The sequence below is a fragment of the Falco naumanni genome, chromosome 9 (assembly GCF_017639655.2).
Source record: "Falco naumanni isolate bFalNau1 chromosome 9, bFalNau1.pat, whole genome shotgun sequence".
In the NCBI taxonomy this organism is placed as follows: domain Eukaryota; kingdom Metazoa; phylum Chordata; class Aves; order Falconiformes; family Falconidae; genus Falco; species Falco naumanni.
The window spans coordinates 6,430,928-6,451,414 of record NC_054062.1 but is presented as its reverse complement, the minus strand read 5'-3'; the positions used below and the strand labels follow the sequence as shown (position 1 = coordinate 6,451,414).

Below are 20,487 nucleotides of genomic sequence, written 5' to 3'. Positions count from 1 at the left end.
CTATCAGCGTGAGCAACGGCGGCTGGCCCCGCCTCCCGGGGCGAGGTCGTTGGGCTGTGGCCCCGGAGCGGCGGGCGCGGCCGGGGCGGCGGCGGGCGGGGTCAGAGCCGGTGCCATGGCGGAGAGCGACTGGGACACGGTCACGGTGCTGCGCAAGAAGGGCCCGAGCGCGGCCCAGGCCAAGTCCAAGCAGGTCAGCGGGGGGCTGGCGGCGGAGCGGCCGGGGGCCGGGGCCTGGCGGGGCCGAGGCCCGGGCGAGCCTGCGGCCGAGGCCCGGCTGCTGTGGAGGGAGGGTTGCGGGGGGGGGGGCGGCGCTCACCTAGGCACGTTTACTCTCCCCAGGCGATCCTAGCGGCCCAGCGGCGTGGAGAGGACGTGGAGACCTCCAAGAAGTGTGGGTATCCCGCGGCCTGGCTCCCCAGGCAGCCGGCGGGGGGTGGTGGCAGGTGGGCCCGGCCCGGTCCCCCCAAGCGCGGGGTGGGGGCGGGACAGAAGGCAGCACTCCCAGCTAAGTCAAAGGTCGGCCGAACTGGGGCCACACAAACCCCAGCACCACTAGGCACCCTGGAGCGCTCCCCAGTAGCCAGCTCCGAGTTTCTGGTTGCCCAGAGGCTGCACTTTGGCTAGTGTCTGCAACGATCTCGGAGGAGCTTTCACGATGGCAAAACTTAAACTTCCAATTTTTGCAGCTAGTTTCTCCTGTTGATAACACAGGCTTAAGGAGTTCAACGTCTGCTTCTCTTCCTGTGGCGTTGCTCTTTAAATTCCTGGGTTTCTGCCCAGTGGAAATTCTCAGGTTCTCTCACCATAGGGATGAGATTGTGATGGTTGGAAATAGATGATCCTTGAATGAGATTTAGTCAGCTTTACCAAGAGACTGAATGTCAGAAACTAATGTGAAAGAAAGGGGTCAAACTGTGACTTAAATGCTGTAACTGCGACAAAACAAATAACATGGCTTTTGAACCTTAGACTTCCAGCAAAACTAAGTATGGTTAAAGTTTACTTATAAAAAGAATCAGAAAACTGATTGAAAGCCACTTATTCATGCTACCTTATACCTGAAGCAAACATGGTTCAAGTTCAAATATTAACCCTCACACACTGTAGCACAAATGTGTGTCTGGAATGATGCTGGAATATTGTATCCTCAAGCAACAGCAAGATGTTGCCTACTTGGAGTGAAGTTTGGATGTGAAGCAGAGAAAGGCAAGAACTCTGCATGGCTGTGTTTAGACCTCAGCATTAACAGGATTAAGATAACATGTTCTCTGACAGGCAGGATCTGGTTGAGGTCAGTGCTGATGTTGACATGTTGAAATCTTGAAAGCTCCCTGGGATCCTGGGCAGCTGAGTAATGAGAAAAAAACATTTTGGTACTTTTTGGCGCAGCTCTGAGCTTGTTTTGTTTGTCCTTGGGTTGTTTGGTTTTTTTTGTTTTTTTTTTTTTTGTTTTGTTCTTGCTTTGAATGATAGGGGCAGCAGGCCAAAACAAACAACACTTTATTACAAAGAACACTGCCAAGCTCGACCGAGAAACAGAAGAGTTGCACCATGACAGAGTTCCCCTGGAGGTGGGCAAAGTGATCCAGCAGGGCCGACAGAGCAAGGGCATGACGCAGAAGGACTTGGCTACAGTGAGTACAGCCCGGGGCCTGCTGGCCTCTGCTCCTGCTTCCTGAGGCAGGTTTAGGCACCTCAGGGAAAAGGTGAAGGTTTTTCCTATCTCCTCGTGGGCAGCTGCAGTGGGATGATATCATGAGTAAGAAGTTTGGTGAACATTGCTATCTCTGATGTCTGATCTCTAGGCAACATTGGTTATCTAGGAAATGTTACAGGGGCTTATCTATGCAGCCCTTGGACACCTGCTTGGAGACAGGGTATTGCTGTGGCTGGCGAGCTGGTAGGAGCCTTTTTTTCCTCCCTCTCCTCCCATCAACTCAGCACTGATGTGAGTTTTTTCTACCATCTGGGCCCGATGCAGTGTTCAGAAGCTCGCTGCTGTCTTAAGGAACAGCAGTACATACCGTTACTGCTCCTCCTGGGAAGCTGAGGGAAGTAGAAACCTGTCCAGGATGGGCATCGCCATCACTGTGACATTCAAAATACTGGAGAGAGGCGATAGTGGTGGTGGGAGTGGGCCTGGAAGTAGCACTGTCTTCTGATCCTGGCATGATTAGAGGCTGTTACTTACCTGTGTGAGTACTAGGGGGCTGGTGCTGAGTGTTTGCTGTCTATGCAGCTAGTGTTTGAGATGCATCCTCTCTTTTTAGAAAATCAATGAAAAACCACAAGTTATTGCTGACTACGAATCAGGAAGAGCAATCCCCAATAACCAGGTTATGGGCAAGATCGAAAGAGCCATTGGTAAGTCAAGAAAGGAGCTTTTGAAAATAATGACAACATTTTTGTGCCTAGGAGGGATATTTTAGTTTAAATTACTTACATTTTCGGGGAAATGTTGCTGGCTGTAGATTATTGTGAGTGCAGTGTCATTAAGCTGTGTTCTGATAACACATCTGCTGACTGAAAACAAAACTCGGAACTCTTGTTCTCTTTCATTCTTCATCTTCATGCATGGGACCGTGTGCTGGGGACCACCCCTGCATGCTTCCCTCCCACCCTGAATCAATGAGATACCGAGACCCATGAAGGCCTGATTATACTTGGGGAAGTATCTTGCAGCCAGCAGCATTGATGTTACTCTCCCAGGCCAGTTCAGATACCGTTTCCTAGGAAGATAGCTGTCGCACAAGCAAGAATTGGAGCAGCTTTGTCTGAAACAAGGCTGGTGCTCCTGGAAACTAAAGCAGGATTCTCCCTAACTCTGGTTCCCCTGCCCTCTTTTCTTTTCTTTTCTTTTTTCCTTTTTTTTTTTTTTAATGTTCTCTTCCTTATAGTAAAAATTTGAGGAAATAAAGTTATCGGGTGAATGATCGAATGCTGGTGGCAGCTGATGGTGGTCATCTCCTTTGTCTTATTCCAGGCCTTAAACTCCGTGGGAAGGATATTGGAAAACCGCTGGAAACTGGCCCCAAAGGGAAATGACAACAAAGCCTCGAAATCAGTTTGTTCAGACTGATCTCGTCTGGCTGGTTCTCCTTAACCACCAGAATCTCTCTTCGTATTGCCAAGCTGAACAAGAGGGTTTCAGACTTGCTTTGGGGGGGGGAAATCTGCCGAATCTGTACCTGCTGTAAAAAGGCAACCTTAAAGAAGCGATTTTCCTGATTTTGTTTTTCCTTCCTCCTTTCCAGAGATTGAGGAACTAAACCCAAAAAAATACTGCATCTGATTTGCCAGAAAACATGTGCATCTTGGTGTTTAGAAGCAGCTAATGTTAAGACACTTGGGGTGGTCTGAAATGTGGTCATTTAATTGAAACAACTTGGGGGATGGGTGGGATATATTATATATGAATAATTTGGGAGAGTTGGGGCTTGATCAGTGTCTGCATTTGAAATGATGACTCAGTCACTGCATCTCAATGACATTTTTGTTTGTTCCTTCCAGCCTGTTTTAAAGAGATCTATAATAAAGTTTGATACCCTTCAGTTGCACAGGGTAGTTGCTGCGTGTTTACCAGCTGGTAGTAAATTTTGGTTGGGCATGACTGGAGCTGCAGCACCCTCTTCGTTCTGGAAGCATAATTAATGGAACTAACCGGAATGTCTGGGGTAACGGCCGTGCTGTCACAGCCTTCCTGGCTGCTCTGCTCCTTTCCCTGTCAGTGAGCACTGCAGCTCTGGCTTGTAGCCCAGAGATGAAATCAATACTGTGGGTTTATCCTGTGTGGAGGTGAGTGGAGTCTGTCGAGTTTTACAGAGCAAGGCAGATGCAGAGACACTCAGTTGGGCGATTGATAGGAAGCCTGAGCCCTCCTTATCTCTCTCCTCTGCCCTTACCCAGCTCCCACGAGCTCAGCCGGGCACTGCCAGGGCAGTGCTGTGGTGGAGTTTGATGTGACTGTGGCATAACTTAAGTGGGACAGAGCTGGAGGGAGAGCTGGCTGCAGCAGGGTGAGAGGAAAAACGGGTTTCAGTCACAAGCTGGGAAAGCAGGACAACCCCGCTCCCCTCCGGACAAGCTTGTGGGGGTTGAGGACAGGAGGATCCCTGATGGACTGCTCACCTGCACGCAGGCTGAACCGGTCGGTCTGCTGTTGCACTTGGGTGGCATGTTTGGCCATGGGCTACTTAGGACTTGCACAGTATTAAATTTTAAGTTTTGAAAGCTAGTGGGGAAAGGGAGGTGGCCTGGGTGCAGCTGTGGGCGCCCAGGCCCTGAGCCCACCCAGCCTGTGCCTAGGAACGTATTTCTTTTTCCCAACAACAACTAAACGCAAATTGCAGCAGGGTCAGGGCTGCTCTCTGCTCTGGGGTGTGCTGCATGGTGCCCCCTGCTCTGTCTCCCACCCTCCCCAGCCCCCCTCCTCCAAAACCAGCAGAAGCACTGGGCTTCCTCCCCGCGGTGGCTCTGTGCACTGGGAGCTTTTGTGCTTAATCCTGAGTGTGGGAAGGGTGTGCTCGTACCCCACGCAGCACCCACTGACCTGCCCAGCCTGGAGGGAGGCCAGGACTCTGCACTTCACCCCCTTCCACAGCCAGGACCCTGCTCAGATGAGGATGGTCGCTGCAAGCAACTCCTGCTGACAGCGCCTGTCAAAGCACAGGCAGGTCACTATGGCTTGGTGCAGAAAGTTCATGTTACAAAAGACAAAAAAAAAAAAAAAAAAGCTTTTCCCGAGTGCTTGGAGGTAGTGGAGGCAGCGGCACGTCCCTCTGTGGGGCCAGCACCCCGGGGGTGAGTGCCTGCAGCAGCTCCCCAGTGTTGGATGCTGTGAACCGGAGGCAGCTGCTAGAGTGTGAGGTCTTGCTGGAGGGGTGCCCTGCCTTGTGTGTGCCCTGCGGGCATGAGTAGGCAATTAATGCTGCTGGCTGGTTTCAATCCTCATCCCCCTCTTTTGGCACTGAAGAGATAATGACCTTGTCCTGTAAAGAAAGGTGAACGAGAATCGGTTACAATCAGCATAGGCTGTGTCTAATTTGAAGAATGCAAAGACTTCTTCCAGGCTGCAGAGGAGAGAACCCATGAGCCAGCCTACTGTGACCCCAGTAGAGGAACCAAACCCCACAGCATGCTTAGGGGGCTCCACAGCATCTTTTGGGGTCAGTCCTGGGGCTGGTGGATCTGCTGCGGACTATGTGGCACCAAACCTGTTGAAGGAAACTGTAACTTAAACTGCCTCTCCCATTTTTGAGTTAGGGGCTTGAAGAGGATGAGCAACGTTTGCGCGGCTCGCTCCCTGCAGGGCTCGGGGGGAGGAGGATCGCAACCTCAGCTTTTTCTGGAGCAACTACCTGATGGCAGCAGCAGCGTTTCTAGGTCAGTCTTACAGCTGGGGATCACTCGTTTGCCAGCAACCAGATAAGAGGCAGAGCCCTTTGCACCTCCTTGATGTGTTGGCAGAGTGCAGGCTCAGAGGGAGCCTTCTGGGATTTGCTGAGCTTCTAGGAAAATGCTGTTTTGGCGCAGTTGGGGGCAAGCAGGACAGCCTTTCACCCCTGCCCTTACATCTCGAAAAGTGATGTTGTCAAAGCCCTGGGGAGTGTTGCTCTCTGTCAGTGTCCTGCTCGCCAGCCCTCGCTGCTTCAGCCAGTACCGGCCTCCAGCAGCCACCAGCGCCAGGATGATGATGGCCAGGAGAAGACCGAGTGCCACCTCTACCACAAGGCTGCTGGAGGATTTCTCTGTAGGGAGAAGGGATGCTGCTAGGCTTGACCAACCACCCAGGAGAGCTGGCTCCAGCCCAACCTTGGCACCAGCATCCTGAGCTCCAGCTTGACCTTTCACAGCCAGAACGAGCCCTGCACCTTCCATTGGCACCTCCAGGCTGGAATGACAGCCCTCCCTGGCGCTGTACACAATGTCATCCAGTGCCACCGTCCCCTCCATTGGCCACCTCCGTGCAGTAACCTCAAAGATGATCTGTGGGGGAAGATGGGATCTGGGGGGCTGATGCATGGTGAGGACACCCTGCGCGCCCAGAGGGCACCCTGCACCTTGTGCTCACCTGGAACTCGCTGGGGCTCCGCACAGGCACCACAGCGCCCTGCCAGCCCCGGCTCTGATGCCCCACCATGCTCCACACCGTGCGCTGCCCTGCCACGCTGTGCAGCATCACCCGCAGCTCCCCGCAGGCTGCAGTGTGGGGGAACACAGGTGCCACAGCATCAATGACCACCTGGAGCCCCCCCCGAGAGCCACCGTGCCCTCCCGGCTGTGCCATCCTCCGCTGGGATGGCAGCACCCAGCAGGAATGGCACATCCCCAGCGGCCAGCTGGAGCTGAACCAGTGTCTACGGTCCCACGGGTGGGGAGGGGGTTTGCCCTGAGCCCCCCCATACCCACTGGGGCTCATGACACACTCCCTGGGGACAGCACCTGCTCCCTGCCTGGCAGTACTTACAGAGGTGCTCTGGGATGTCCATGTGGTACCAGAACCGCAGGCAGGAGTCGGCAGCAGCAGGCAGGTGCTGGCTTTCCAGCCAGGCACTGGTGCCCCCGGGGCCCAGCACACTGGTGTCGAAGTGCACGTAGTGACCTGGGCAGGGACAGAGCACAGGGTGTTCCCCAGTTCTGCAGCCCACCCTGCTCCCCAAAACACCCAGAGCAATGGCTGGAGGAATGCACCCCCCCAGCCACACTCCTCACGGCCTTTCGGACGGGGTAGGGGCTGCTGTGGAGCCAGGCCCCCCAGGACGTGCTGGGGGGGATATTCACAGGTGACCCCCAGGTCCTCTTGCTCACTCCAGCCATGCCAGGGTGACCTGGGATGGATGGGTGTCTCCTACCATTCCTTGTGCCCAGGGTGTGATCCTGCTCGGGACCAGGGTACTTGGTGAGGGGGACCCCGCTTTTCCAGCCCCAGGCGAAGCTGTGCAGGCGGGGGTCCGAGGGGCTGGTCCAGCCACACATATCCCACTCGAAGTCACAGGATGCTGGGAGTAAAGAGGGGGCTGTGAATCACCCAGCACTGCAAGCACCCACCGCTCTGCGCTGGGAGACCCCGGCCCCCTTCCCCACCGCCCCCAGCTTTGGGCCAGGCCAGGCTCAGGACAGAGCCATGATGGATGGGACAGGCTGTCCCCATTCCCACAGCTGCGTGCCCCCATGGGGTGCTCCAGCCCACCCTGTCCAGCCCACTGTGCCCCTGCGACGTGGGCTCTCACCTGGCTCAGGGCAGGCTCCGTCCGACACATGCAGGTCATCCAGTGCAATGTACCCATGGTCACCCCCAGCTCCCACCACCTCAAATATCACCTGCCGGAGGGGTGGGCAGGGGGGTATGCTGAGGCTGGCAGCTGCCACACCCCCCTTGTCATCCCCAGCCTGTCCCCCCCCGCTGCAAGGTCCCCAGCACCCTGCCCCATCTCACCTGCCAGTCCCCATCCGGCAGGACGGTGACATGGCTGCGGTGCCAGGCGTACCCCTCCCCGGCGCTCACGCTCATCACCTTCCTCCGCACCCCGCTCTGCTCCACGGAGACCCCAAGGGAGCCTGTCCAGGGCACCCACCGTGGAGGGGGGGGGTCCAGAGCCATGCCATGCAGGACCCCCACCCATCTGGAGGTGCCCCCAGGGCCAGCCTCAGGGGGGTCCCGGTGCTCACCTGGGGTCCCGGCACTCAGCTGGTACCAGAAGGCCAGGCACTGGGCGGGCATGGAGGACTGGTAGGGCTGGGAGATGAGGGCAGCTATGTCCCCTGCAGGCAGGGAGCCCCTGTCCGTGCTCACCACCATGTAATGGCCTGGGAGAGAGAAGCCGCTGTGCCATGAGCTTCTGTGCCACGGTGCCCCAGGGTGGGCACCAGGGGACCACTGGGGCTGGGGATCCCACCCCTGTTGGGGATCCCTGGGTCTTGGAAACTCTGGGTCTAGGCAGCCCTGTAGAGCAGTGCCCTCTGCACGTCCTGGGCAGGGCAGGCAGGGAGGGCAGGCAGGGCAGGCAGGGAGGGCAGAGAGGGCACAGGGCAGGCAGGGAGGGCTGGTGTGGAGGCCAGAAGGGCACTCAGGGCAGGCAGGGCAGGCAGCAGGGCTCCCCCAGAGCCCCAGGAAGCCGTGTCCCCGGTACCTGTGGCAGTGCCAGTGCTGTGGTCAGCCGGGGGGCCGGCAGTGGTGCCGGTGCCATTGCTCTGCCGCAGCCAGGTGCGCTGCCCGCTGGCCACCAGCCCGCAGGCATCCGCCTCAAAGGAGCAGGAGAGCTCAGCCCCGCAGGGCCCCGCTGTCAGCGCCAGGTCATCCAGCGCCATGTCCCCCAGGAACCCATCCCGCAGTGCCTCGAAGGCCACCTGTCACCGAGGCAGCGGTGTCAGCCGGCCCCATGCCCCATACCTGGGCGCATGGGGTGGGGACGGGGACACCCGGTTCTCACCCGGTACCGCTGCTGGCCCGTGGCAGGCAGCGTCGCCCGTCCTCGGTGCCAGACGCTGCCGTGGGTCCCCCGCTGAGTCCATAGCACCATCTCCTCTGCTCCCTCCAGCCGCAGTTTCAGGTTCAGGGTGCCTGGGCAAGGGGAGCATCAGGCAGCCATCCTGCACGCCTCGGGGACCCTGCTGTCCCCAGGGGAGGAGAGCCTGGCTGAGGCATCCCCTGGAGGATGCCACAGGGCTACATACCAATCTGCGGGCCGGCCAGACGGTACCAGAAGGAGAGGCAACGCGGGGTGGTGGCGGGCTCCTGGGGGTAGGTGACAAGCTGTGCCCGCTGCCCGCGGCTCCCTGGCGCAGAGGGGTCCGCAGCCAAGAAGTAGCCTGCGTGTCAGGGACAGCCAGGGTGGAGGAGACATGGACAGGGGTGCTCTGAGCTGCACCTGCCTCCCCTGCACCCTGGTCCTGGATCTGGGTGTCCCCCGGCTGCCCCGGCCAAGCTCGACCCATGGGCATGGGTCTGCCTGGAGTGCGTGTGGCACGTCCCAGCCCTGGGGACAGGAGGCTGTGGGGTGCCCTGGGCTGTCTCCCCAGGAGATGAGCCAGCTCCTTACCTGAGCCAGTGGTGTGGTCGGAGCCCTGCCCCTGCCCCGTGCTGCGGACCCATCCGAAGTCACTGGACCAATCCTGGTACCAGCCACACATGCCCCTCTCAAAGTTGCAGGACAACTCTGGCCGGAGAGAGGTGATGGTGGTGAGGGAGTGGGGACAAGGCACCCCAAAAGCAAATAGGTCCCCCCAACTCCCCTTTCTCTCTGGTTCCACACCCCACTCCCCAGGTTCACCCCATGCGGGGTCCCGGGGCAGGATGCATGCTTGGCCCCAGCCCCAGAGCTTCTGCAACACACTCCTGTCCCTGGGCTGGGGACAGGGTGACAGCCATCAGACAGCTCCCATGGGAGCATCATCCATTTCTGCTGGTGAGGGGGCCGATATCCCCTCCTGCCTGCAGCCGCCCTCCCTGCCCTCATGCCCCTGGCCGTACCCGTGGCTCCCGGTGGCACCACACTGGGGTGGCACTGCAAGAACGTCACGTTGTCGATGGCAGCACTCTCGGAGTCCTGCAGATCCACCAGCGCCAGCAGCTCGACCTGGGGGCAGCATGGCGGTGGCGGTGAGCCCAGGCAGCGCTGGCACTGCCCTGCCAGCAGCCAGCCGAGCTGGTCCCCGTGCCCCTGGCTGCACCTGGAAGGGTCGGGTCCTCTCTCCCAGTGGGACACGGACACGTCCCTTGGCTGTGCCATCGTGCCCCTGCATGTGCCAGGCCAGGTGGGTGGTACCAGTGGTGTGATCCATGACACTGACGGCAAGGAAGCCTGGGACAAGAGGTGGTGCAGAGTCCGTGGGCACTGGCACCCCCGGGCCACCCCCTGGGAGCTGCCCCAGGGCCCAGAACCCACCCACAGTCACAGGGGACAGGGATGGGGACACTCTGGCTCCAGGATGGTGTGAGGGGGCAGAGTGAGGCTGGGGGCAGCAAAGGCAGGTGTGGGGGACTCTGCCCCATGCCATGGTGGAGTAGGGAGCGGGCAGGGCACCCCGGGGTGAGCAGAGGGGACACGGAGCAGGCAGGGCACCCCAGGATGAGCAGGGGGCTTACCTTGGGGGCTGCTGCGCATGCGGTAGCTCATCTCCATGGCACAGGCGGGGCTGGAAGGACCCAGCACAGGCGTGCGTGCCTTCGCAGCAGCCACCATTTGTCCTTCTCCTGCCTGGACGGCCAGGAAAGCTCCTGGGCACAGAAACACTGAGAGGTTGGGGCAGGGGTCCTGCATCCCTGGCAGCACCCCCAGCCCAACACCCTGCCCAGGCATCACCCCCACCCATCCACCCAGTCCAGGTGTGAGCGGGGGGACCCTGCACCCTGGATGCTCCGCGGTGCTGGGGACCAGAAAGCACCATCTTGGCGGTAGGAGCAGCCTCACCTGTGAGGCCGTTGTCGGTGGGCTCGGTGCCGCGCTGCAAGCCCCAGCGCAGCTGCCCCACGCTGACGTCGTGCCAGCCCCCGGCCCCCATCTCGAAGGTGGTTGCTCCTGCAAAAGCCCAGGCTCAGCCCCACCAGGACACCAGGCTTCCCAGGGGCTGTGCGGGCACCCGTGTCCCCCAGCTGTGCCAGCCAAGGGGTGCCCGGGTCCCCTCTGCTGCCTGCGCCACTCCACCCCCGGGAAGCCCGTAGCCCATCCGTGGCTCTCACCGCAGCGCTTCTCATCAGAGCCGTCGGCACACGTCTCGGCGAAGTCACAGGCCAGCTCTGCGCTGATGCAGCCCCCGCTGTCGCAGGCCACCTCCCCAGCTGTGCAGGGGCCAGCACCTGCCCGACTCGGCAGCGTGGTTGAAAGCTTCCCTGATGACAAAACAGCCCGAGATGGACAGCGACGGTGAGAGGGCCTGGCATCATCATCATCATCACCCCTTCAAGCTGTGGTCCCCTGTCCCTGAGCATCTCCCTGGCTCGACATTTCCTCCAGCCCCTGCCCTGCCTGCTGCCACCAAACGAAGGGGACCAAAAGTGTCAGTGAGAGCTGCATGTGTGACATGGCTCGGGCAGGAGGTTTTAGCACAAGGGCTGGACTGTCACAGCTGCAGGACGAGGATAGCCGGCAACCCAGTCTGTGAGCCCCAGGCGAGCGCTTGCCATACTGTGCCCAGGATGGTCACCATGATGAGCAGATGGACAGGCAGACCCTGCGGTGTGTCCTTTGGGGATGGTGTCATGGGCACAAGACACCTGGGGACCGCTGCCTGCCCCCAAGCAGGGATGGGGACAGCCATCCTCTGGCTCACCCTGTGCCCGCACGCAGCCTGGAGACAAGATCAAGTCATCGATGGCCACGGTCCCTGCGCTGCCGGCCACCCCCTCGATCAGCACCTGCAAGGAAGCACCACGCCAGCAACGTCAGCATGGGGTCTTGCACAGTACGGAGGGGCTGGGCAATGGTGCTGGGCACAGGGGAATTCAGCTGCTGTGATCGGCTGATGCGTGCTTCCCCCCCAGGAAGGGACTTGCTGGGAGCAGGGGCGATGCTGCAGCTGGAAGGTGATGCCAGGGTGGGTTGGCACGGCCATGGTGGGCTTGGGGTGATAGTGCTGCCCCTGCACACAGTCACAGCCTGCGGTTGCCCAGGGGTGGTGTTGGGGTGCCATCAGGGTGCCCTCCAGGGCCAGCTGGGAGGGGACTGTCCCCTCCCAGCTGTTGTGTTGTTGGCCATGGGAGACAGCGGATGGGACGGTGCAAAGGCATGGGGTGACATGGGATGGATGAAGACACCCCGGTCCCACTCCCTTCCAAGTGGGGTGGTCCCAGAGTCGTGGGGGCTGGTAGGGGGATTTAGGGGTGTGGGCACAGGGACATGAGGGCGGTACACGCCAGCACCAGAGGCTCAACTCTGGTGTCTGGTTCCCAGTTCAACCCCAGTCCTATGGGTGCATATGGGGGGTGGCCCTGTGCCCCTCACCCCACAGGCAGCCCCGCTTGTCCCAGCATGGTGCCAGCCCACCTTGAAGATCCCTGTCACATTGAAGTCCACTCTCTCCCGGACCCAGCAGCTGCCCAGGTCCCCCATCCTCTCCCTCACCAAGTGCTTGGTGGAGCCGGTCACGTAGGAGATGTTGAGGCTGCTGGTGGCTGAGCCGTGCAGGTGGTAGTACAGCACAAGCTGAGGATGAGAAAGGGGCTGAGCAAGCCTTGAAGCCCCAGGGCAGGGCATGCAGCCCCCCAACACCCCATGGCATGGCTGCCACCCCGTGGGGTGCTCAAAAAGGTGGGGCTGGAGGAGCTCAGAGCTCCCAATGGGCACCAGAGGTACCACCAAACCACCTCCCCAAACCTGCTACCCATCCCCAGCAAAGGGCCAACCACAGCCCCATCCCCTGCCACCGCGGCATGGGGTCCCAGCCGTGACTCACCGAGCAGGAGTTGGTGGCCTGGAAAGCGGGGCTGCTGAGCCGTGCCGTGCCGCTGGCTCCCGCGGCTGAGGTGCTGCGCACGTGGAGAAAAAAACCTGCAGGAGACACCGGGAAGGGGCTGAGTGGTGCTGGGCTGGGCATGTGGGTGCAAGACACTGTTTTCCCAGTAGAGCCTTAAGCCGAGCCCAGGCATGTATCACCCCAGGGGCTGGAGGGCACATCTGCCCCGGGGCCAGTGATGCCCCAGGGACCTGCGGGGGGGCTCCCCTGGGGTGCTGGTGCCCAGCCGCGTACCTGCCCTGCTGTTATTACTGTGGTCCCGGGTGGGGATGCCGTACGCGGTCCCCAGGTTCAGGCTTGTGTTCCTCTCCCATGCTGGCTGCCCGACCTCAGCCTCCCAGCTGCAGAGATTTTGCTCAAAGGAGCAGAAAGTGAAGGACTCTGTGGGAGGGAGGGCAGAGTGACCCAGGAACTGGGGGTGCCGGCCCACCTCCCGACAGAGAGGTCCCTGCAATGGGCTGGGCTGATGCCACCCCTCTGCAAACCCCTGGGGGTGAATCTGCCCCTCTGGCTGCACAGCTGTGGGGCAGAGCTGGGGTGACCCCTGCCAGCCCCACAGCCTGGCTGTGCTCCACCAGGGCAGACCCTCAGCTTGTTTGTGCAGCCAGGGGGCTGGTGGGCAGGACCCCCTCCCTGGGGCCAGAGGTGCTCACTGCACAGTGTCGCATTCTCGTCTGAGCTGTCCCCGCAGTCGTCGGTGCCATCACAGAAGCGGTGCTGGGCCAGGCAGGACCCCCGGTCACAGCGGCTCTCCTCCGGCCTGCAGACCTGCTGCCGAGGCTCTGGGGTGGTGGGACATCCCATCAGCAAATGGCTGGCCCCACAGGGACCCGAGCACATGTTGCCCCCCCCTCTCCCCCCCCCACATCCCTCCATGGGGTTGCTCAAGGGGACAGGCTTTCACTGTCTGCCCCATGCCCTGGCCAGGGCAAGGTGCCCCAGACACAGCTGGTGGCAGAAGAGCTTTCCTGGGGTGCAAAGCCCAAACTGATTCCCCCACCCCACCCCAAGGATCCCAGCTCATATCTCATCCCAGTGGGTGTGGGACTCACCCTGCAAGCCACAGTTCCTGAAGACGATGTCGTCAAGCACCAGCTCTGCCTCGCGTGAGGGTGGTTGTGTCAGGGAGAAGAAAAGCTGCCGATGAGAGGGTGGGGATGGCATGAGCTGAGCATCTGCCTGACCTTCCTGGGCATCCTTGGCTCCCAGCACATCACCTGGCTCCTCTGGCCCTGGCTCACAGGGACAGCGCCCAGGTACCAACACTGCCCTGTCTCACCTGGAACTGCTGTACAATCCGGCCCGGGTAGGCGACCAGCTGGTGCCAGCCCTCGCCTCCGCGCTCAGGGCTCTGCCACAGCCCCACCACCTCGTCCCCATATGCCATGGTCAGACGCAGCACTGGCCACTCTGTCTGGCTGAGCCCTGCAGGGAGCCCCAAAACGTGGCCCTTGGCACTGGGCATCCCGAGGTACCCACAGGGGTGAACCAAGCCTTGCCAGCTCTGGGGACCAGGGCCGGGACCCCTGGGTCCCACCAGCTCTGCTTGTGGAGCATGGAAGACCAAGCAGGATGGCAAGGACCCATCTCGTGGTGCCAGTGGCCCTGTCCCCCCTCCATTGCCCCCCATCGTCGCTTGCTCGTGCCTGGCACCTCGAGACCCACCCATTCCCACCATGGGTGCCCTCACCGCTTCCCGAGAGGTGGTACCAGGCCCTGATCTCACACGTGGCAGCTGCTTCCCGCATCACTGGTGACCTGAGCCAGGCTGTGGCCGTAGTCTTTGCCGTGGGGGACACAGTCAGCATGAACCACCCTGGGGAGGGCAGAGAGCAGAGCAGGGGCTGCAGCCCCATGGAATGGCACTGGAGCCGTGGCCGGCACGGCTCCTGCCCCACCATGGGTCTGCTCCGTCCCCTGCGCCCTACAAGGATGGGTGCCCTGGCAACCCAGTTTCAGGGCACCCATGGGCCAGAAGCGTGATGCTGTGGGCGCCTAGAGCCTGCTCACCAGCCGAGCACCTTCTGCTTACCCAAGTCAGTGCCCAGGGTATGGTCTGAGTGGGGTCCCCTGCCCCACAGGGCCAGGCTGGCCCGGCCCCGCACCCATCTGTAAGTCGAGGTGCTCACGTCCTGCCAGCCACAGTTGCCTTCCTCGAAATCACAGGTGAAGGGGGTGCCCAGCACTGCTGAGCCCCGCAGGTACCCTGAGGGCAGGTGGAGGGGGCATCAGGGCAGGGTTGAGTCCCCCCTGGAGACCTGCACCTGCCTCAGGGACCCCCGCTCCCACACTGGGGATCTGCACCCACCCTGGACACCAGCAGCCACCCCAGGGACCTTCACCCACAGTGCCCCCAGCTCCATCGCCTGCTCTCACCCCAGGAGCAGGAGCAGGGTCAGGGAGTGGGGCTGGGGGCTGAGGCGGCCGGGCACCCACCACACTGATTCTCGTCGGAGCAGTTGCTGCAGTTGCAGACGAAGTCACAGAGCTGCCTGGCCGAGCTGCTGCAGCTGCTGGTGACCACGGACCCTCTGGAGAGGATGGTCCTGGCTACCAGAGAGACAATGGGGCTGAAAACCCCGCGAAGATCCAGGCATGGTGTGTGCCCAGAGCAGGTGACAGAGGACACGTGACCTGCAGGTGACATTTGTCCGGGCTCCCCAGTTTGGGAGCCTGCTGGGGGAGTGCTGAGCTCTTAGTGGCATCCTTCCTTGGACAGGACCCTGTGGCACCGTGCCAGCCCCCCACACCTCCCACTTGCCATCTCCCCACTCCCACACACCCCTGGGGTGCCAGAGCCCGCTGGGGCTGGGGCACTGACCCTCCAGCCTGGGATCTGACACCCCTGCTCCAAGTCTCAGCCCCCCCCCCCCCCCATTTTGGGAGAAACAGGACGGTGTTTCCTTCCCACGCCGAGCAAAGCCGTTGGCAATAGCCACCCCACCGCTGCCTGCTCCGGCGCTCGCCTGGCCTGGGGAACCCTGAGCTGACCTTCACCAGCGGAGCGCGGGGCAGGTTTTGTTGGGCTCTATCTGCTCCAGCCCCCCCAAAGCAGCGCAGCACAGGCCCCCCCCCCCGGAGCTGGGGGAAGCAGCGATCCCCACGGGAGCCCACACCAGGGAGGGATGGAGCAGAGCAGCCGGCCCCAAAGCCCCTTCGCTCCCCACCGCATGACGGACCCCCGCCTTGGCAGAGCTCACCCAGCAGCAGCAGGAGGGCGAGCACGGCCTGTCCCGCCATCTCAGCTTCAGTAAAATCGGAGGCACGGGGCCGGCGTGGGAGGCCACACCGTCAGCCCGGAGCTGGAATCTGCTCCCCAGGACCTGCTCCGTGCTGGACTTAGCCCCGCCGTTATCTGCTCCCCAGCGTCGGCAGCGGGCTTTATGGCCAGGCGGTTCGCCAGGCTGGGACGTTACCCAGTCACCCACCATCCCCCCTTCCCAGCACTGCTGCCCGTATCGCAGGTGGCCAGCTGGCAGCTGCGTGTCCCCGGGAGACCTTTGGCTCTTTTTTCCCCACTGACCCCCTGTTCTTCAGCCTCCCTTTTCCAGGCGGGACAAGCTGCTGGGTGCTGCTTTGACCGGGACGGGGCCAGATGGCACAGTCTGGTGGCACACACCGGCTCTGCAAGTGAAAAGTCTTCTTGCCGAGCTGGCAATGCTGCCAGCCGCCTGGGCTGCGCCATGGCTGAGCACAGGACGGAACAGCCCCTAAGCATAAGGAGCAAGTCACAGGCTGGCAGCAGGGTGCACCCTGGCCAGGGAGGGCGGTGGGAACGGGGTGCAAAGACCGACCCCAAGGCAGGAAAGGTGTAAACGGCTCGTGGTGCTCCCATGGTGAGGCGCGGCAGGCAGGGACCAAGGAGGTTTAGCCATAAAAATGCTGGGGCTTTGAATTCAGAACAAAACTTTGTCTGGAGACTTGGGACCGGCTGAGAGAGGAGGCAGGGACAGGCAGGAGGAGTGTCCCAACCCATCGCAGCACCCAGCTGAACTGGCCTTGCACAGCCCAGCCTCAGGGACCGATGGCAGGCAGGAGCAGGGTCTCAGCCTGCCCACCCTGGCAGCCCCGAGCGCCCAGGTCAGCGCAGAGCCTGGCAGGCTGCCAGCAGCCTCCCTCCAGCCCTTCCCCTCTTCCCAGCCAGCGGCCTCCAGCCCTGGGGACCCAGAGGTGCCACCAGCAGGAGCCTGCCCTCACCCCCACTTGCACTGCCCTGTCCTCCAGGAGCATCAGGGCCACCCACCTTATGACTGCCACAGGGTGAAGGGGCACAGCTCCGACTCGCTCCTGGGGCAGAACAACCTGGAGGAGGCCCAGGAAGGGTTGTCCAGCCTAGAAGGAGCCATCACTCGGCAGCCAGATCCCTGCACAGCACCACAGGAATTGCCTGGTGATGGCAACCGCTGCCCTGCCTCAGTTTCCCCACCTGGGCAGGGGGTGCTGCTGCCAGGGCTTGTGTGGGGCTGACATCGCCCTGCTGCCTTCGCTGCCAGCCGGCAGGACCTGTGCCTGGAGATGGGCCCCTGCTGCTGAAGGCTGACCCTGGAGGTCTCTCCCCTCCTCGCTGATGGCCTTGGACCACAGACTGCAGCGCGATTGCATCAGGCGCAGTAAAACACAGGGTTCAGCTCCTTCCCCCAGCATAAGCCAGGACAGGTGGAACCCAGCAACCCTGTGCCCTCCCAGGCTGGGCGTCCTGGGGCCAGCAGCACCCCCAGGCAGGAGCCCTGCCCTTCCCCTGCTGCCTGGACACCTGGCAGGCACCAAGCTGACCCAGAGCCATGGTCTCCAGCAAAGCAGCCACCAGGCTCCTGCATGCCGTAGGCAGAGCATCTCCAGGTCTGATCCCTCCCCTCTGTGCTGGGGAGACACAGGGGGATGCTGCCCCCCCTGCTAGAGACGTGGGCACGCTGGAGATCTAGCTAGCAGCTGTGATGATCATGAAGAGACTGGGCTTCCCATGAGAGAGGTTGAGAGAGCCGGGGTGGCTCAGTCTGGAGAAAAGAAGGTGCAGGGGGATGTCCCCCGTGTGTATAAAGACCTGACAGGTGGGAGTGGAGAGGAGCCAAGCATCTTCTGAGCAGCAAGTGCCCCGAACGGGCAAGAGAAAACAATGAAGCAAGAACAAAAAATGCTGCTTAATCTTAAGAAAAACCTTTTTCCTGTGAGGATCATCAAAATCAGAGGTTACCCAGGCTGCAGTGGGGTCCACATCTGCGCAGATGCTCAAACACTACCTGGCCACAGCAGGTTGCTCGGGGCTGTGGCCAGGGGATGGACTGGCTACATCCAGAGGTGCCTCCACAGTTGGTGATTCAGTGACTCGAAGGGAAGCCGTGCTCCTCCCCGTGACCAACACCAAGGCACCCAGACCCCACCGAACGGCCCCCAGCACTCAGTGCACACGGCTGTTGGGTGACACTCACCTTGCAGGTCTCGGCACAGCAGTTATTTTTCTAGAGTGGGCCCAGTGCAACATTGTGCATGTCCTGGGCACCTGGGTTTAGCCCCTTTTCTTCCCCCTCCACCACCTCACAAGGCTGGTGGGCGCCATCCTCCGCAAGAGACACAGCTCCAGCCCCAAGCTATCAGCTGGGCAGCAGGTCCTGCACCCCCAGCCTAGCGCATGGAGCTCATCCTCACCCAGCACGATCTACCTCTTGAGTTTAGGGCTGGACATCAGGCACAGGGGCTGAGCTTCAGCAGGTCATGCTAACCCTGCATGGCTCCGGGCACAGAGGAACAGTCTAGGTAGCCCACATCCCCGACGGCAAGAGGGGAAGGCAGGAAGGTAGCAGCAGGCAAAGCATCCAGACAGGAGCTGGGGGCACACAGAATTGTAGCACTGTTCTATGAGGTGAGAACAGTGTGGTTCCTCCAGCCCCAGCCCCAGCCCTGTATGGCACAGCAACTGAGCGGTCCACCCCGCCAACCTGACCTGCACATCTCCCTCGAGCTCTCCTGCCACCGAAGGCCCCAGCACCTTTTCCCAGTCTCACTGGGAGTGCAAGCAGGGTCCCCCTGGGAAATGCTGAGGGAGCAGGAGCGAGTCCTGGCTGTTCGGAGGGCTGAAGTCAAGGAGGATGCTTGACCTCAAGGCATGACCACGTGCCAGGCTGGGAACGGGCATGTTCTTCCAAACCACACTCCCAGGCAGCTCAGCTCCCTTGCAGCAGGAGAAGAGGGTGGTCCTTCCCCTGGGACCACCCTGCCCTTCCTTCTGCCAGGCATGCAACCCATCACTTTCTCTTCAGCCCTTCCCCACACTAATCCTGACACACCTTCTGCTGTCCCCACCCCAGACCCTGCCAGCTCCAGGCTCAGCATCCCCCCGCCCCCCAAGAGGCTGGAACCCCAAGGGGGTCACTCCCACTGACTTGGGGGAAGGAGCAGACCAAGCCATGACATGAACGTGTGACCACGCGAGCAGCTGCGCTCCCTAACGTGTTTAATTCTCACATACACGTGTGGGACAAACCCCCTCATCACCAGGGAGGCTGGGGCAGAGCACCCACCGGCTTCACCGAGGCTTTGCTGCGCTGGGGAAGTGGGGAGCACCCACGGTGTGGGGGAAGTCCGGTGATGGTGGAGAACGGGCGAGTTCAACACAAATTAAAACCAGGAGAGCCCTGAGCGCTGCTAAGCGCAGCGAGCCTGCTGCCACCACCCCGACGCCGGGTCTGGCCACACCAGCTCCAGGCTGGTGCCGCTGCCCGGCCAGAGCAGGTCAGTAGCCTTCATCTGCCCAGGTGACCTCATAGTCCGGATACTTGGCTTTCAGCTTCTCCGTAGTCACCGAGTGGTCCGCTCGCCCAAAGCCCTGGTGGAGGAGAGGGTCTTGAAGTTGAGCTGGCGCAGTTACCACCCCTGGCGGAGCTCGGCAGACTCCCGGCAGCGCAGCCTGTGCCAGCCCCATCGGCTCCGATCCCTGGGTGGCAGCAGCTCGTGGGCAGCTCAGCCGGGTCCCGCCACCGCACAGTGCCCAGGCAGGGGGACAGTGCCACCCTGGAACGGGAAACGTGGCACCAGTGGCACCAGTATCACGATACCCTCCCGGGGGGATGTGGGCACTGCCGGCCCCCTGCTCCCGAGGGGATGCGGTGCCCCGGGGGCTGGCACAGTCACCTGGGCTGCCGTCGGGAAGGACGAGCTGCGTCCCCGGGTGGGTGTCCCCCGCCCTGCCGCACCCCGCTTACCACCGAGTACCCGTAGACGTGGATCTTCCTTTCCTGGGGGCGGTGGGAGACGCGGCCGCCCCCCAGGCACTCGCAGCCCAGGCCCTGCTGCTTCAGCTCCTCCGCCGTCCGCTCGTAGAGGTCGGCTGCGGGGGAGGGAGCCGTGGGGCGATGCACGCGTGGGGCGGGGGTCGAACGGCGGGGAGGGGGAGGGGGGGAGCGCAGGAACCCACCGGCTGATCCACCGCCCACGGGGGTCCCCGGGGCAGCCCCGCCCAGTCGCCCCGGACCCGCGGGATGGAGCCCCACCGAGGATCCCGCCCGCCCGCCCGCCCGCCCCACCGGGGATGCCGGCGTCCCGGCGTCCCGGCCCGCGCCTCCCCTCACCCGAGCGCGGCCGCCGGTGCCCCGCGCCCCTCACCGTGGTACTCGGCCCAGCCGTGGCCGCGCACGACATCCTTCCCGGGCCCGCCGGCCGCGCGCACGCGCAGCAGCACGTACTTGAAGACGCCGTCGCCGTCGATCTCCACGTCCGCCACCCCCTCGAGCCCCGCCGCCGCCGCCGCCGCCGCCATCACCGGCCCGCCCCGCCGCCTCACTCCGCCCCTTCCGCCCCGCCGGCCAACCAGCGCCAGGCTCCGCCCTGAGCCCCGCCCACAGCCCTCAGGCCCCGCCCCCCGGCGGTGGCGGGGAGCCGTGCGCGGGGGGGAGCGCGCTGCGGTAGCACCAGGGCGTGCTTGGGGGGGGCGTCCCGGGGCACCGGCCCCCGCCGCAGGGAAGGGGGAGTGGGCTGCCCGCGGGTAGGGCGGCCGGGAGTGCGGGGCCGTGAGGCATCCCTGCGTGAGCGGGGGGTGGCGGA

At 62.1% G+C, this 20,487-nt stretch overlaps 3 protein-coding genes across 3 annotated transcripts; 1 reads left to right on the top strand and 2 right to left on the bottom strand.

Moving 5' to 3' along the window:
* Window positions 1-55: 55 nt before the first annotated feature.
* EDF1 (endothelial differentiation related factor 1) lies at window positions 56-3,560 on the top strand. Its single transcript, XM_040607683.1, has 5 exons — window positions 56-193; window positions 343-394; window positions 1,477-1,637; window positions 2,274-2,367; window positions 2,987-3,560. Exons 1-5 carry the CDS (start codon window positions 116-118, stop codon window positions 3,046-3,048), a joined length of 447 nt encoding a protein of 148 aa, XP_040463617.1. The 5' UTR covers window positions 56-115; the 3' UTR covers window positions 3,049-3,560.
* Window positions 3,561-4,687: 1,127 nt separating this feature from the next.
* Window positions 4,688-15,307, bottom strand: MAMDC4 (MAM domain containing 4). Its single transcript, XM_040607482.1, has 28 exons — window positions 14,890-15,307; window positions 14,486-14,659; window positions 14,144-14,269; window positions 13,733-13,878; window positions 13,506-13,590; window positions 13,107-13,235; window positions 12,688-12,834; window positions 12,394-12,488; window positions 11,985-12,143; window positions 11,272-11,356; window positions 10,682-10,831; window positions 10,413-10,520; window positions 10,088-10,219; window positions 9,673-9,803; window positions 9,473-9,578; window positions 9,042-9,158; window positions 8,677-8,811; window positions 8,433-8,563; window positions 8,133-8,349; window positions 7,672-7,809; window positions 7,439-7,560; window positions 7,233-7,323; window positions 6,855-7,001; window positions 6,470-6,604; window positions 6,074-6,201; window positions 5,874-5,988; window positions 5,575-5,750; window positions 4,688-4,991 (listed from the first exon to the last, which is right to left on the bottom strand). Exons 1-28 carry the CDS (start codon window positions 15,098-15,100, stop codon window positions 4,944-4,946), a joined length of 3,684 nt encoding a protein of 1,227 aa, XP_040463416.1. The 5' UTR covers window positions 15,101-15,307; the 3' UTR covers window positions 4,688-4,943.
* Window positions 15,308-18,884: 3,577 nt separating this feature from the next.
* On the bottom strand, window positions 18,885-20,218 carry PHPT1 (phosphohistidine phosphatase 1). Its single transcript, XM_040607667.1, has 3 exons — window positions 20,050-20,218; window positions 19,650-19,774; window positions 18,885-19,273 (listed from the first exon to the last, which is right to left on the bottom strand). The coding sequence occupies exons 1-3, from the start codon at window positions 20,201-20,203 to the stop codon at window positions 19,181-19,183; spliced, it is 372 nt and encodes a 123-aa protein (XP_040463601.1). The 5' UTR covers window positions 20,204-20,218; the 3' UTR covers window positions 18,885-19,180.
* Between the last annotated feature and the right edge of the window lie 269 nt (window positions 20,219-20,487).